The sequence below is a fragment of the Erythrolamprus reginae genome, chromosome 4 (assembly GCF_031021105.1).
Source record: "Erythrolamprus reginae isolate rEryReg1 chromosome 4, rEryReg1.hap1, whole genome shotgun sequence".
NCBI lineage: Eukaryota > Metazoa > Chordata > Lepidosauria > Squamata > Dipsadidae > Erythrolamprus > Erythrolamprus reginae.
The window spans coordinates 67,146,679-67,161,742 of NC_091953.1; the positions used below are offsets into that span (position 1 = coordinate 67,146,679).

A 15,064-nucleotide genomic window follows, 5' to 3' on the forward strand; every position below is an offset into this window, starting at 1 on the left:
TCCCTGAGGAACCCCACAAGGGCGGAACCTAGGAGTCGACCTCTGACCCCCTGCCACCACCGACTGCAACCAACCAGAGAGGTAGGAGGTGAACCACCATAGAACGGTGCCTCCCAGTCCTAGCCCCTCCAGCTGGCGCAGAAGTATACCATGGTCGATGGTATCAAAAGCTACTGAGAAGTCAAGGAGCACAAGGATAGAATATAAACCCCTATCCCAGGCCTGCCAGAGATCATCTGTCAGTGTGACCAAAGCAGTTTCCATGCTGTAGCTGGGCCTGAATTCTGACTGTTGAGGGCCCAGCTGGGCTTTATCCAAGGACCATTGAAGCTGGAGCGACACCACCTTCTCAACAATCTTCCCTATGAAGAGAAGGTTGGAGACAGAACAATAGTTATTAAATACAGTTGGGTCCAGGGAAGGCTTCTTGAGGAGGGGGCGCACAAGTGCCTTCCTCAAGGAAATGTTGACAATCTCCTGGACCCAGCTCCATGTCATATCCCTGCTGGTTAGCCAGGAGGGACGTGGGTCCAAAAAACAGGTGGCGGAGCTCACAGCTCCCATGGCCTTGTCCATTTCATCAGGTGTTACCAGGTCAAACTCTTCCCACACAACAGAACTAAGATGGGCCCCTGTAACCTCGACTGACTCATTGTCAGCTGGCACTGCATTCCTATTGGTCCATCCAGATCTGGGCAAATTTATCTGTGAAAAACTTATTAAAATCCTCAGCACTACCCTGTAAGTTCATCAACTTCCCCTAAGGAGGGAGCAAATCACCCTAAGCATAGTGATTGGGTGGCATTCCACAGATGTAATCAGGGTGACATGATGTGCGCATTTTGTTGCCCTGAGCACCATTTTGTAAGTCTTTGTAAACGCTTACAAGTGTTTGATCAGATTCGGATTTACTTCTCCTCCAACACTTCTCTAGACATCTCTTCTGGCATTTCATCCCACAGAGTTCCTTAGTAAACCAAGGAGATCTCCAGGGTCTACTGCCACAGAGAGATTACAACGGCGTAATTCAGTTCAGAGCCCCTGCCGCCGCCATATTCCAGGCCGCAGCAAGGGATTCTGCCAAGCAAATCCAGCAAAACCCCAAGCATCCTCTGAAAGCCCTCTGAGTCTACCAGGAGACTGAGGTGGAACCACCGAATCGATTCCTCCTCCCTGCAGGGGAGGATTGGAGCCTTAAAATCAAGCCATAACAGAAAATGATCTGACCATGACAAAGGCAAAATATCTAAGCCCCTTAATTTCAGATCAAATTTCAGATTCAAATTGCTGTGCACAGGATTGAAGAACAAATAGAGTTTGATGTGCAAGTGTTTTTTGTGAAAGCAGTCACAGAGGTATTATTAATTACTGAAAGAAAAGTAACATACACATATCAAAATGCCAACAAGGCAATTTTTTGGTGACAATCCACTGCTTTCAAATTGTACGTTAAGTATGACTATCTATGCCAGCCAGATAAATGTTACATTGGTTTCTTTATGATCAAATAACAAGAATAATAAGTACTTCTTAGAACTGCATGCATTGTTTATTTACTGGCATGATAAAGCTACCTAGAAAGGAGATAAACAATATATGAGTTATATGACTGTCAAAACCTAAATCCCCAGTGTTGACTAAAATTATGACTTATTCCATCCTCTCCTCCAGTGTTTGACATGTGGAAATATGACTCTCATATCAGCAGCATGAATTTAAAACATATCCCAATGTTATGTCTCACCAGAGTCCAGCTCCATCTTTAAGCAAATGAAAATGAAAAATTCTATACTTTCAAAGTTTTATGATACCTTTTTATTATAACTTTAAAATGGAAAAAGATATTAAAAATTTATGTTCATTATTAAGAAGTACTGTATAGTTAAATTAGGAAAGCGTGAAAAATATAGATATGGTAATCCACAAGTTAAATATTATATTGCAAATTTATAAAATATCATAAGGAAAGATGGAGAGAGCAAAATATCTCTCCAATTGTTACTTTATTTTACTTTTGTCATTTTAAACTTTTTACTTTTCACTTTTTGTATTTACTTTTATTTTTCCTTTTTTTCTTCAAATGTATTCATACTTGTTTTTGATTTCAGTTCTGTATTGTGCATTTGTCAATACAATTTATTAAAAATAAATAATAATAAAAAAAGAATTGCTCCTCTGTGGGGCATGGGCCCCACTTTGGTAACCAGGGGATTAGACTAAATCAGCCTTCAGCCAGTCAATTAACTTTAAAAAATAAGAATAATTTTTTTTTAAAAAAACCAAACCTTTAAAATGTGCAGTAAAAAGCCAAGGCTAGCTTTAAAAAAACCCAAAGAACTGAGAGGAAAAATGGAGACCAGGACTCACAAGCACACACACACACACACACACACACACACAGAGAGAGAGAGACAATAAATAAATAGAAAATTTAAAAGTAAGAAATAAAAGTGAATAATTTAGTTACCTAGATAGTTTTAAAATTGTTTTCTAGTTTTTTACATTCTTAAAGTTTGTATTCATTAGTTTTGTTTCTCTTCTTTAGTTTTATCAAACAATTTTTAAATTAAAAAACCGGTGATAAAAATAAATTAATCTGTTCATTGAAAGAGAAGCAGTAATGATTTCCTTCAACCAAGGATTTAGAGCACATTGTTTTTGTCTACCAGTAAGCAAGACAATATGTACATAATTTGATTTAATATTATTTATTTATGTTGGTTTTGAATGTAGTGCTGCCAAGAGGTTTGGTACTCTGTTTGTGAATGTTGATGTTACTTCTGAGCCACATGAGGTTTCTGCTCTCTGGTTCCTGTGGTATGTTAAACAGTGTGGAGGTACAGCCAGAATATTTTCAACAACCAATGGAGGCCAGGTGGAGTATACTGTTATTTTCTTTTCACTTGTTGGAGCCTCATGGCACTTGTTTATATGTGCAACTCCTCCTGCACAAAAGTTATTTCATAGTGCCCTATGAGTAATTAACTGAGTTTCCATTCTTTTGAAAATATCAATTGAGCACATATGTTGCATTCTAAAAATTTGTAGTTCCATTCTTGATGTTTCTTCACAGTTGGGGAAATCTTTTGTTTAAAAGCTTTATCTTGAGAATGGCTGTGTAATGGATTTGCATTTGTGTGCATTCTTGATGACTGCCTAGACAAGCTTTCTTGGCAACATTTTTGAGAAGTGGTTTTGCCACTTTTTCAGAAGGTGACTAACCTAAGATCACCTGGCTAGCTTTTGCCAAAGATAGAACTTAGAACTCAGAGTTTCCTGTTTTTAATATAATTCCATTATACCAAACTGGCAGAAAACACAAAATACGTTTCCTTGTAGGGTTGAGGAAACTGTCTTTTGGAAAGCTTTCTTGTCACTGCACGCATGTGCATATAGCACCAATTTGCTTTGCTCTACATGATCAATGGATGAAGAAAATTGTTTTCTTTTGAAAGAGATGGCTGCCTCAGCTCTTTAAAAATGAGTACTTAACGCCAATATGCTTTCCAAATGATTCATGTTACTATTTTCAAAATTATTACATAACTATGTAAGTGTGTGAAGAATGTGGAACCCTCCGTTTTATATTATTTTATTTACATTTGCATCTGTTGTCTTCCCAGGAGAGGAAGTTCATTGGAGGCTCTGGACAAATTAGTGAAAAAATTATGGAATATCTGGGAAAACGAGTTAAATTAGAAAAGCCTATAACATATGTTGATCAGACTGGTGGAAACGTCATATTAGAAACATTGGACCATGAAAGATATGAGGTAATTTAAATATTTGAATTTTAAGATCTGTGCCCTTGTTCTTGTTCTTATGAGGAAAAGACGAAATGAAAGTGCTACCCACATTCCAGAAAAGCAAAGCTATTAATCGAGTGAGTAAAAACAGCCTGCATTGTCCCAATATAAGAACTTAAACGTTTTTGCTTCTTATTTGTGATGAATTCCAGTTTCTTTGCACCAATAAAACTATGGCCTTAGAAATCATAGTTCCATACAAGAACCCTTCTAAGCAACATGAAATTATGGCTTGTGACACTTATGGGTACATATCAATTTGTATAAATCATGGTTTTTATCAATCTTGGAAAAATGTCAAATATAAAAAGTAAAATGAGGAAAGAATGCTTTTGAACACTCACACAACCAGATGATTGCAAAGTCATTTTTATATTCCCCACCTTTACAAAGTCAGAACTGAAGAAACTTCTTTCTATTGTCCATCTTTCAAGTCAGAACTGAAGAAGCTTCTTGGATGAGAAGCAAAATGTTTTCAAGGGAAAAAAAGAAGAAAATCCACTTGCCTTTTGGAAAAACTATAATCTGGATGATTGAAAATCTCCATAGATCGTGCCCCATCCCATTTTCAAGAGACACTCCCTGAATCCAACAATACTGAACAATATTTAACAAGTGTCTCTCTTTTTAGAATGGTTGTTTATAAGTGATCAGTTTGCAGCTCCACACACACACGCACACACACACACACACACACACACACACACCAAGCTTCCCTCAAGGAAACAGATCATCTGGACCCTTTTCTGTCAATTTCATAATTGAGATATAGTACCAAAATAGTATTGATCACACAGGATTTAGTTTTTAACTAAAGTAAGACTGAGTGAGTTTTAGGGTCTTCCAATTCTGGGAACTTCAATCTTTATTTTTGGGTGAGGATGAGAAATTTGGAGATTCTCTTGGACTCTCATGTTCTTCTAAAAGAGAAGTGACAGCCTTACTCAAGAACATTTCCCAAATCCATCTTGCACATCAATTGCTCCGTTTCTTTGATTAGGAGGCTTTCCTTGCAGTCACTTAGGTCTTGGTCACTTCTTTTATAGACTATTGCAATGTGCTGTACATAGGGTTGCCCTTGAAGACCATCTGGAATCTGCAATTCATCCAGTATGCAGTGGTATTGGTACTATGGGCACTTCATACAATATTTTTAGGGTTTTTAGAATGGGTTTTAGAATAGTTAATTATATTAATTGGATTTTAGTAATTTCTATTGTATACTGTTTTCTTTGATGTGTTATGAGTCACCCTGAGTCCTCAGAGAGGGGCGACATACAAATCCAATAAATAAATAAATCTGCAACATCTTTTCTTTGCATGATGCAGAGATTCCATTTAAGTTTCTTCAAGCAAATAAGAGTTACAAAGGGTCAGGGTTTTTTTTGGTGGATTACACATTTCTGACTGACTCATTCCCATCATTGCATCATTGCAGCAGTTGGTCAGCTCTTAAATCACTACCCTGACACATACTGCATGAGATATGGCTGCATCTAATCCTGTGGACCTTTCATGTGACCTTGAAGACCTACAATAGTTCTTCCCTTAAATCAGATTGTTGGATGAACTTGATTTGTAATGGCTTTGAATCTGGAATATGTGGGTTTGGCCTTAGCTATGCTATACAATACTGTACTATGTATTTCTGTGTTTGACATACATAATTTTAGTTTCCTAATTGTATGTGAGCCACCCTGAGTTGCTAGGCATATCACCCTGAATTGGGTAGGCATATCAAGCAATCAGATGAGATCAAGACAAGACAAGCCAGAGATTCCAATTCAATCATGCCAAATGTATATCATTGTGGGACTCAGTTTTCTTGATCTGTTATAACTGGGACTGTTCCATGCCACAGAAGTGTGATTGTGTTATGTAACAACAATTTTGTTTGCATTTCTTTTCAAGGCCCAATATGTTATTAGTGCCATCCCTCCAGTGCTTAGCTTGAAGATTCATTTTAACCCACCTTTGCCTTCAATGAGGAATCAGATGATTAATAGGATACCTATGGGGTCAGTCATCAAGTGTATAGTATACTACAAGGATGCATTTTGGAAGAAAAAAGGTATTTCATGTTACTTGAATGGACAGGGCAAAAGGATAATATATTTATAGCTTATACTTAGTACATCAGTTCCTACTTTTATGAAAGTCTCCAAGAGATTTGTGTGTGTAAAAGTAAATCTTTATTTCGTGATATATTTCACTGGTGTAAAATTGGGAAATATATTCCTAGGGCAAATATATTGAAATCAATATTGTATTGTGTATATCTTTGTGGTACTACATAGGCATAAAAACTCAAGAAGGCACATACAGAGTTACCGTGCAATGTACTATTGTCTTTGGCTTCTTAACTTCAGCAAGATCGTGAAAGAAATAACAAACATTTTGCCATTATCAAAAGTGGTTTGTAATAATAATTATGTAATATTTTAAAACAAGCAAGGAACAGGAAAATAGGAAGATAGGCCATATATTGCAAAATAATTTAGCCAGAGTTAATAACATAAAATACTAACAAAAACCCTCCAAGTTAATCCTCTACTAACGTGGGCTGTGATGCAGGCAATGAGCAAATTGAGCAGCATTATATAAAATCAACTGTCTTCAATGGGGATTTTAACACTCTGATGACATTAGTAGAGGACTAACGAAAGCTTAGTTAATTTTAGGACTTTTTAATAAATTTTAAATGTTTCAGAGATCGCAATGGTTGTTGCCTCTTCATTTATAAATACACCTGGAACACAAATTTTTATGACAATTATACATACACACACACACACACGTACAAATACATGTCATTTATTTTCTTTTTTACTTTCAATTATTTCATCCAGACCTCCTTGAGATTGATGAATGTTTTAAAGATGGTGTAGTATCCCTTATATTTGACAATGCCTGTGATGCACTGTAGAGGAAAAACACAGTTACATAACAGAAATTTAATGTTACTTAACAGAAATTTAATATTCAGAAAAACAGTGATGATGGTTTTGAAGCCATTCTTATAATCATACAATTTTTATCCCTGCATAATTCTAAGCCAAAATCATTTACAGTATATCTCCTATATGATTCTGAACTCAATTCACAGTATCCACATGAGTAGATTTCATGATGATGGAGAAACAGTTCTTTGTGGGATCTTACCAAGAGGTAGCCACTCCTAATTATCTTAACAATTCACAGTACTATTTACAATACATTTGTTTTGTTGCAAAATAATTGCGGATATGTCAATTGTTACTTACTGTCATAATGATCATTGTAATAAAGCACTTGAGAGCTTTTTATTAAGGGAGTATCATATTCACTAAACCTAGTAGAAATGCTGATATCTGGATGGACCTTCCTTCCCCCCTCCAGATTATTGTGGTTCCATGATTATTGAAGATGAGGGTGCCCCAATTGGGTTGGCATTAGATGACACTAAACCTGATGGAAGCTTTCCAGCCATAATTGGGTAAGAATTGCTTTAGAGATGAACGGTGAAAAGTAGGATCTAAAAGATAAGTAGCTGTATTGAGTAACAATTGTAACTATATTGTACACTTGTGCATGACTATACATTTGATAAAAATATATCCAATAGAATATAAACATCTGTCTGTGAGGATGAATTTTCATAGGTTTTAAAGGGATAATTACTGTCTTGATCTTATATGGTTTACTTTTTACATGTTTAGGTAAAAATATGTTTATTGTACAGAAATATTGAAACAAAAAGCACAAATATTCATATACCATATTTTTCGGAGTTCCAGCCCCATGAGTTCTGCTCGGGGTACTGGTGATGAGTGTAATCTGGACTCTGGACTCAGGCTGCTGCTGCTCAATGCCAAATCGGTAGTTAACAAGGCTCTCCTCATCCATGATTTGATCTTGAAGGAGGAGGCCGACCTGGTATGTGTGACTGAAACCTGGCTGGGCCCAGAGGGAAGAGTTCCCCTCTCTGAAATATGCCCAGCCGATTTTCAGGTACAGCACCAGCCACAACCCCAGGGAAGGGGGGGAGTGGCTATTATAGGGGGACACACACCCGGCATGATATTTCTCTCAGAGCAGTTGAGTAATGGTCTGAGACTAAGGGGTTTAGAAGCTGTGCCTTTGTCATGGTCAGACCATTTTCTGCTATGGCTTGACTTCAAGGCTCCAATCCTCCCCCGCAGGGAGGTGGAACCGACTAGGTGGTTCCATCCCAGATGCCTGATGGATCCAGATGGCTTTCAGAGGGCGCTTGGGGTACCAGATTCACTCATACACAGCTCGGCAGAGTCTCTTGCTGTGGTCTGGAACAGGGCTGCGACGGAGGCTCTTGACCGAATTGTGCCGTTGCGACCTCTCTGTGGTGAGTTCCTTGGTTTACCGAGGACCTCTGGGTGTTGAAACGCCAGTAGAGACGTCTAGAATCTGATCAAACACTTGTAAGAGCTCATATTAAGACTTACAAAGTGGTGCTCAAGGCGGCAAGATGCGCATATCATGCCACCTTGATTGCATCAGTGGAATCCCACCCGGCCGCTCTGTTCAGGGTGACCCGCTCCCTTCTTAATTGGTGTGTGTGTGTGTGTTGGGGAGCCCTTGCAGAGCAGTGCCAAGGACTTTAACTCAGTTTTCACTGATAAAGTCGCTCAGATGCGGACAGAACTCGACTCCGATTGGATAGCAGTATCGATTGACAATGAGTCAGTTGAGGTGACTGTGGCCCGTCCTTGTCCATCTGTTTGGGAGGAGTTTGACCTGGTGACACCTGATGAAGTGGACAAGGCCATTGGAGCTGTGAGTTCTGCCACCTGTTTACTGGATCCATGTCCCTCCTGGCTGGTTTCGGCCAGCAGAGAGGTGACACGGAGCTGGGTCCAGGAGATTGTCAACGCTTCTCTGAGGGGAAGCTATTTGGACAGGCAGTCATTGCTCACAGCCACTCATGCCCTCATCACCTCGAGGTTCAACTACTGCAATGTTCTCTACATGGGGCTACCTTTGAAGAGTGTTTGGAAACTTCAGGTCATGCAGAATGCAACCGTGAGAGCAATCATGGGCTTCCCTAGGTATGCCCATGTTTCATCAACACTCCACGGCCTGCACTGGCTGCTGATCAATTTCCAGTCATAATTCAAAGTATTGGTAATGACCTATAAAGCCCTACATGGCATCGGACCAGAATACCTATGAGACCACCTTCTGCTGCACAAATCCCAGCGGCCAATTATCCAATGGCTGGAAATCCAATAAACCTAAACCAATTAGGTCCCACAGAGTTGGCCTTCTCCGGGTCCTGTTGACTAAACAATGCCAGTTGGCAGGGCCCAGTGGAAGAGCCTTCTCTGTGGCAGCCCCGGCCCTCTGGAATCAACTCCCTCCAGAGATCCGAACAGCCCCCACACCCCTCGCCTTCCGTAAAATGCTGAATACTCATCTCTGTCACCAGGCATGGGGATGATTACCTTCCCCTTCATTGTCTCTCTGACCTCTGTAGTATGATTAACTGGGTTGAGTGTGTACGAGTGCATAGTTGTGATTTTATGATATGGATTATTTTATATTAATGTTTTAAATTGACTTTTTAAATTTAATATTAGATGTGTAATGTACTGTACTACTGTTATGTTGTGAGCCACCCCGAGTCTTCGGAGAGGGGCAGCATACAAATCTAATAAATAATAATAATAATAAAATGCACTGGAATATAAAATGCACCTTAGTTTTGGGGGAGGAAAATAGGGAAAAGAATCTGCTTACCAGGTATTCATCTGTCTAGCGTCCTTAGTCTGGTCAACTTCAGCACATTATTTTATCCCGTGGTTAAGGGCTTAAAAAAATTTATTCTGAGATAGTAACAACGAAAGAGCTTGCAAGCCAGTAAGAGCTGGCAACATCATTAGCACCTGGAAAGAAACAGTCTGAGCAAGTAGAACAATGGAAAAAACCCTGCAAAGACTGGAAAACATCCTTCTTTGCAGAGAGTAACAATGAAAGAGCTTGCAAGCCAGTAAGAGCTGGAAACATCATTAGCACCTGGTTAGGGATGGAAAGAAACATTTGGAGCAAATAGAGAATGAAAAAGAAATCAAAGACAGGTTTGAAATACATTCTTGGCAAAGAGTAACAATAAAAGAGCTTGCAAGCCAGTAAGAACTGTGAACATTGTTAGCACCTGGTTAGGGCTAGAAAGAAACTTACTCAGAGCAAGTTAAAGTAATGAAAAAAAACCTGCAAAGACTTAGGGATTGGAAAACATTCTTTCCAGAGAGAAACAATGCAAGGTAAGAGCTGGGAAGATTATTAGCAGCTAGTTAGGGCTAGGGGAAAAAAAGCTAGACTATAAGATGCACCCTAATTATCAGCCTCTTTTAGGGAGGAAAAAAGTGTGTCTTATACATCGAAAAATATGGTATTTAATCCCTACTGAAAACTGTCTTGCAATTTCTTAGTAGATTTTTTTATTTTTAAATTTTTAATTTTATTAAAAAATAAGTTAAAATATAAAACTCCAAACTTTTTAACAGAATCAAGCAAGAAAAAAGAAGAAAAACAAAATAAGCAAGACATTAAAAAAGTGTGTTAAAAAGAGACACTAACACATATAAATTTCATTCTCCCAAATGAAACTTGTATGAATATGAATACCAATATTGTAAATAGATTGCAACTATATTAGTTCTCTACCATTTGTGAAATAAGCCCCCAATATTTTTAATCTACTAATTCTATTTGCAGATTATTAAACTGTCCTCTATTTATTATATTAATAACAAAAGAGAACAATAAAAAAGACAATATTAAAATTTCAAAACCCTCTGTTAACAAACTGTTATTGTAATCAACTCGTAGAAAGTTTAATACAGTTTCTTATAGCAATAAGAATAATGCCAGTAAGAATTGTGATGTTGATGCTATTATACATCTTGGCACAACTGATCTGTCCCCAAAAGATGCACTTCCACTTCAGAATAACTTCCAGAGCTTGGGGCATGAACGTAGCAGTATAGGTTGTAGGCTTATTTTTCAGAGGTATTATCAGTATGTAAGAAACAAAACGGGAAAGGCCAATGTGTAGCAGAGTTTAATGTTTGGCTAAAAGAGTGGTGTAAAAGGGAAAGCTTTAGCTTTATTAGTCATAATGTCTGCAGCTGATCCAATGAAAAACTGTACAAAAGAGATGGTTTGCATCCATCAAATAAAGTGTTATGCTGGGCCCTTCACTAAGAGCCCCCCTAATGAGTGAGGAATGTAAATTCAAAAACACACACCATCTCAGAGTAAAAAGAAAATTAGTTTATCCAAAAAGAGTGATGTACGCATACACTTTAAACAGAGCCAAATTACTCTCATACATATTACAGTCCTGGAATGCTGTGAGAGGCAAAAGCAAACAGAGCAGATAAAGGGCCACTGTGAAAGTGTCACAGCCACCCCCCTGCAATGAGTTCACAAGATGTACTTAACTGTGAAATATCCAAAAAGTCTGTGAAAGTCCTGGAACAGTTCAAACCAAACAATAGTCTTTCTCCAAATGGATGAACGCCCACATGCGTACTACATAACGCCCGTAATTTATCAGCAACCCCATTAACTAAATTGCCTCAGCCACAGGTGTTCTCCCTTACCTTCTGTGATACCTGCGCAGTTGGTCCCTTCTAGCTATGAACCTGCGCATACGAGCATCTATCAACCGATCCTCCTCTGAGTCTGATGACTCACTAATGGGGTCATTACCTAATGGGTTGGCTGCATCTACCTCTCCGTCCCATTCCACTCCCCCAGCGTCTGACCTTGACAATGAATCTTCACTATCAGAAGACGCTGGCAATAAGACAAGTCTTTGGGAACCTGAGGATTCTCCTTAACAAATGTCCAAATTCCCCGTTGCAGGAGCTGGTCCAGAGCCAACCACAACAGAAAGGGACTATGCTACTTTGCATTAAATTCACAGATTTCCTGGATAAGCATTTAAACTGAACAGCGGGGGCAGAGAATTAATTGATACAGATCATTTCTGTCCCCAGAAATCTAAAATAAATAGGGTTAACAGTACATACAACAAAGACAAGGGTAGGTTTATCAGCCCTGCTATCAAGCAAAGCCAAGCATTTAATAAAGAGTACCATACTATGTGCACTCATCAAACCGGTGGTAAGAAAGATGGGGCAGTCAGGCACAAGACAGGTTATGTAGACGGTAAATACAGGGTCAACCAAAATGGACATTTGCCTTTACACCAATGAACAGGGTGAATTAGAAATTTAAATAAATGAGGGAAGATATGATATAATTGCCATTACACAAACTTGGTGGGATGAAACTGAGAAATGAAATATACAGCTAGAGGGATTTAAATTATTTAAAAGAAACAGATGAAATAAAAGAGGAGGTGGAGTTGCACTATACATAATAAATAGCTAAACCTCTACAGAAATAGAGCACAACAATAATGAAAATAATCTTGAATGCATTTGGGTCATTATTAAAGTGGGTCGGGGGAAATTATTTTATTATCTATTTGTTTGTTTGTTTGACTTCTATGCCGCCCAATCCCGAAGGACTCAGGGCGGCTTACAACAGTAATAAAAATACAATAAAATAGATACAAAGTTAAAAGAGGTTGAACATTTCTAAACTAAAACATTATAAAATGAAACCCCATAAAGATTAAAAAAAAAACCCAGTCACTATCATACACATGCACACCATCCATAATTGGCCATTTAGAGTGTAAAATTCATGGCCCCCAAGCCGGCTGGCAGAGTTAGATCTCTGTGGCCTTATGAAAGGCCAGCAGGGTAGGGGTGGGGTGGACATCAAATGGAAGCTGGTTCCAAAGAGCCAGGGCAGCCACAGAGAAGGCCCTCCTCTGTGGTTCTGCCAACCTGCATTACTTAGTCGACGGGACCTGGAGGAGGCCAACTCTGTGAGCTCTTATTGGTCTCAGGGAGGTATGCGGCAAGACGTGGTCCCGTAAGTAGCTTGGCTCTGAGCCTTATAGGGCTTTATAAGTAATAACCAACACCTTGAATTGTGCCTGGAGATTAATAGGAAGCCAGTGCAGCTCACGGAGCAAAGGTGTTATATGGGTGTACCGAGGTACACCCATGATAGCTCTCGCAGCTGCATTCTGGACTATTTGCAGTCTCCGAACACTTTTCAAGGGTAGTCCCATGTAGAGCGCATTGCAATAATCAAGACGGAAGGTGATGAGGGCCTGAGTGGCTGTACAAAGGGCCTCCTAGTCCACGTTGGGCCGCAATTGGTGAACCAGGCGAACCTGGGCAAAGGTCCCCCTAGCTACACCTGAAAGGTGATGGTCAAAACTCAGCTGTGGGTACAGGAGGACACTCAAGTTGCAGACCCTATCTGAGGGGGACAATGCTTCCTCCCCCAGAACAATGGATGGACAGATAGAAAAATCCTTAGGAGGAATGACATTGCCATAGGTCTATACTATAGGCCACCCAACCAGACAGAGGAAGATGAACATTTTGCTAGTCAGCTAACTAAGATATGTAGGAAGCATATCACAATAGTAATACCCTAACATCAAGTGGGAGACAAACTCTGCACCAAGTGATGGTCCAACAGATTCCCAACAAACCTAGCAGACAACTTTGTTACCCAAAAAGTAGAGAAGGGAACAAGGGAATCAGCCATATTAGACTTAATTCTCACTAACAGAGATGAAATGATAGAAGGTGTTGAAGCTACAGGAACCTTGGGGGCAAGTTATCATGCAATATTGGAATTCAACATTATGCAAACACAAACAGTAGAATAAAGTTAAACTAGAGTCTTGGACGACAGCTAATTTCAATAAACACTGAGAGAACTTGAGAAGATTCCATGGATGAGAATCCTCAAAGGAAGAACAACTCAAGAAGCTTGGGAAATTTTGTAAAGTGAGATTATAAAAGCCTAGACTAGTTCAATACCAATGAAGAAGAAAAATAGTAGGTCACAAAAGAAACCAATGTGGCTGCATAAAGAACGCTCTGATAAATTGAAAGACAAAAAAGGACAAGTATAAAAAGTGGAAAGAAGGGGAAATAACTAAGGCAGAATACAAGCAAATAGCCTCAGCCTGTAAAGATGAACTGAGGAAAGCTAAAGCTCACAATGAACAAAGGCTTGCAACAAGAGTAAAAAGTAACAAAAAAAACCCCTTCTTCTAACATATTAGAAACAAGAAAAAAGTCAAGGAAACAATTGGTCCATTGCAGGGAGAAAGTGGCAAGAAGGCGACAAGCAACAGAGAGAAAGCAGAGCTACTCAACACATTTTTTTTTGCACCTGTCTTTAAACAAAGATTTTGGAAATGTGTTTTAGGAAATCATTAAAACTTAACTGACATAAATTGATCCTGTTGTGAAATGATTAAATGGTAGAAGAAATAATATTTATTTGTTCAATTTTTTATTTTAAATTTCAGTTTCATCCTTGCCCGAAAGTGTAGAAGACTGATTAATCTCACCAAGGAAGAAAGGTACGAACAATAGCTCTTAATGGTTTATATTTCTATAAGGAAATAAAAGGGAATCCCCCCCCCCACATAAATTTTCATTCATTGGAAAGCCAAGGAGAGGCTCCTTTCTTACTTTCTAGTTTGCTAGAGATCATGATAGCAAATTGGATCTAGACATTTTCACAGAAAATCAAAGTTGCAAAAACCAGTTGTCCGTGAAAGTACATCTATAGTATGTAGATAATAATGTTGAAAAAATATGAACAATGTTTTTACAGAACTATAAATATGATGAGGCTGGGTATGACAAGGAATGGCTGGGAGGGGAGGAGCCAGGTGAGGCACCGCTTGATAGGAATGACATTGAGTTGGCCACACTCACCCAGTCATATGACGACCAAGCCACACTCTTCCAATCACATGACCATGAAGCTACACCCACCATCACAGGACCATCGAGCCACATAATAAGCCACGCCCAAAGAACTGGTAGTAAAAAAAATTAGAACCCACTCCTGGAAGCAAGGCATATCTCATTAATGTTTCTCTCACAGGAAAATACAGATCTGTGAGCTGTATGCAAAGGTGCTGGGAACACAAGAAGCCTTACATGTAAGACCTTAACTTCTGATATATTGGCGGGGTTTAAATGTAGCATTGAAAATTCATGAACCTTAGGAGATATGTTAAGATATGTGTTTACAATTGAAGAAGCCAAGCTGAAGCTAAATTTCAAGATGATGATTGATTTCAGTTACAGGCCAGGTTATCAAAAGGCCAAATGTGAGGG

The 15,064-nt window shown here is 38.9% G+C and overlaps 1 protein-coding gene across 1 annotated transcript in view; it reads left to right on the top strand.

The window, feature by feature from the left end:
• Positions 1 to 15,064, top strand: part of LOC139166677 (amine oxidase [flavin-containing] B-like) — a 67,768-nt gene that overhangs the window by 38,663 nt on the left and 14,041 nt on the right. Inside the window, exons 6-11 of the mRNA XM_070750526.1 lie at positions 2,734 to 2,875; positions 3,624 to 3,773; positions 5,718 to 5,877; positions 7,185 to 7,281; positions 14,242 to 14,295; positions 14,829 to 14,886. Of these exons, the coding sequence (XP_070606627.1) occupies positions 2,734 to 2,875; positions 3,624 to 3,773; positions 5,718 to 5,877; positions 7,185 to 7,281; positions 14,242 to 14,295; positions 14,829 to 14,886 (661 nt within the window). The remainder of the gene's footprint in view (positions 1 to 2,733; positions 2,876 to 3,623; positions 3,774 to 5,717; positions 5,878 to 7,184; positions 7,282 to 14,241; positions 14,296 to 14,828; positions 14,887 to 15,064) is intronic.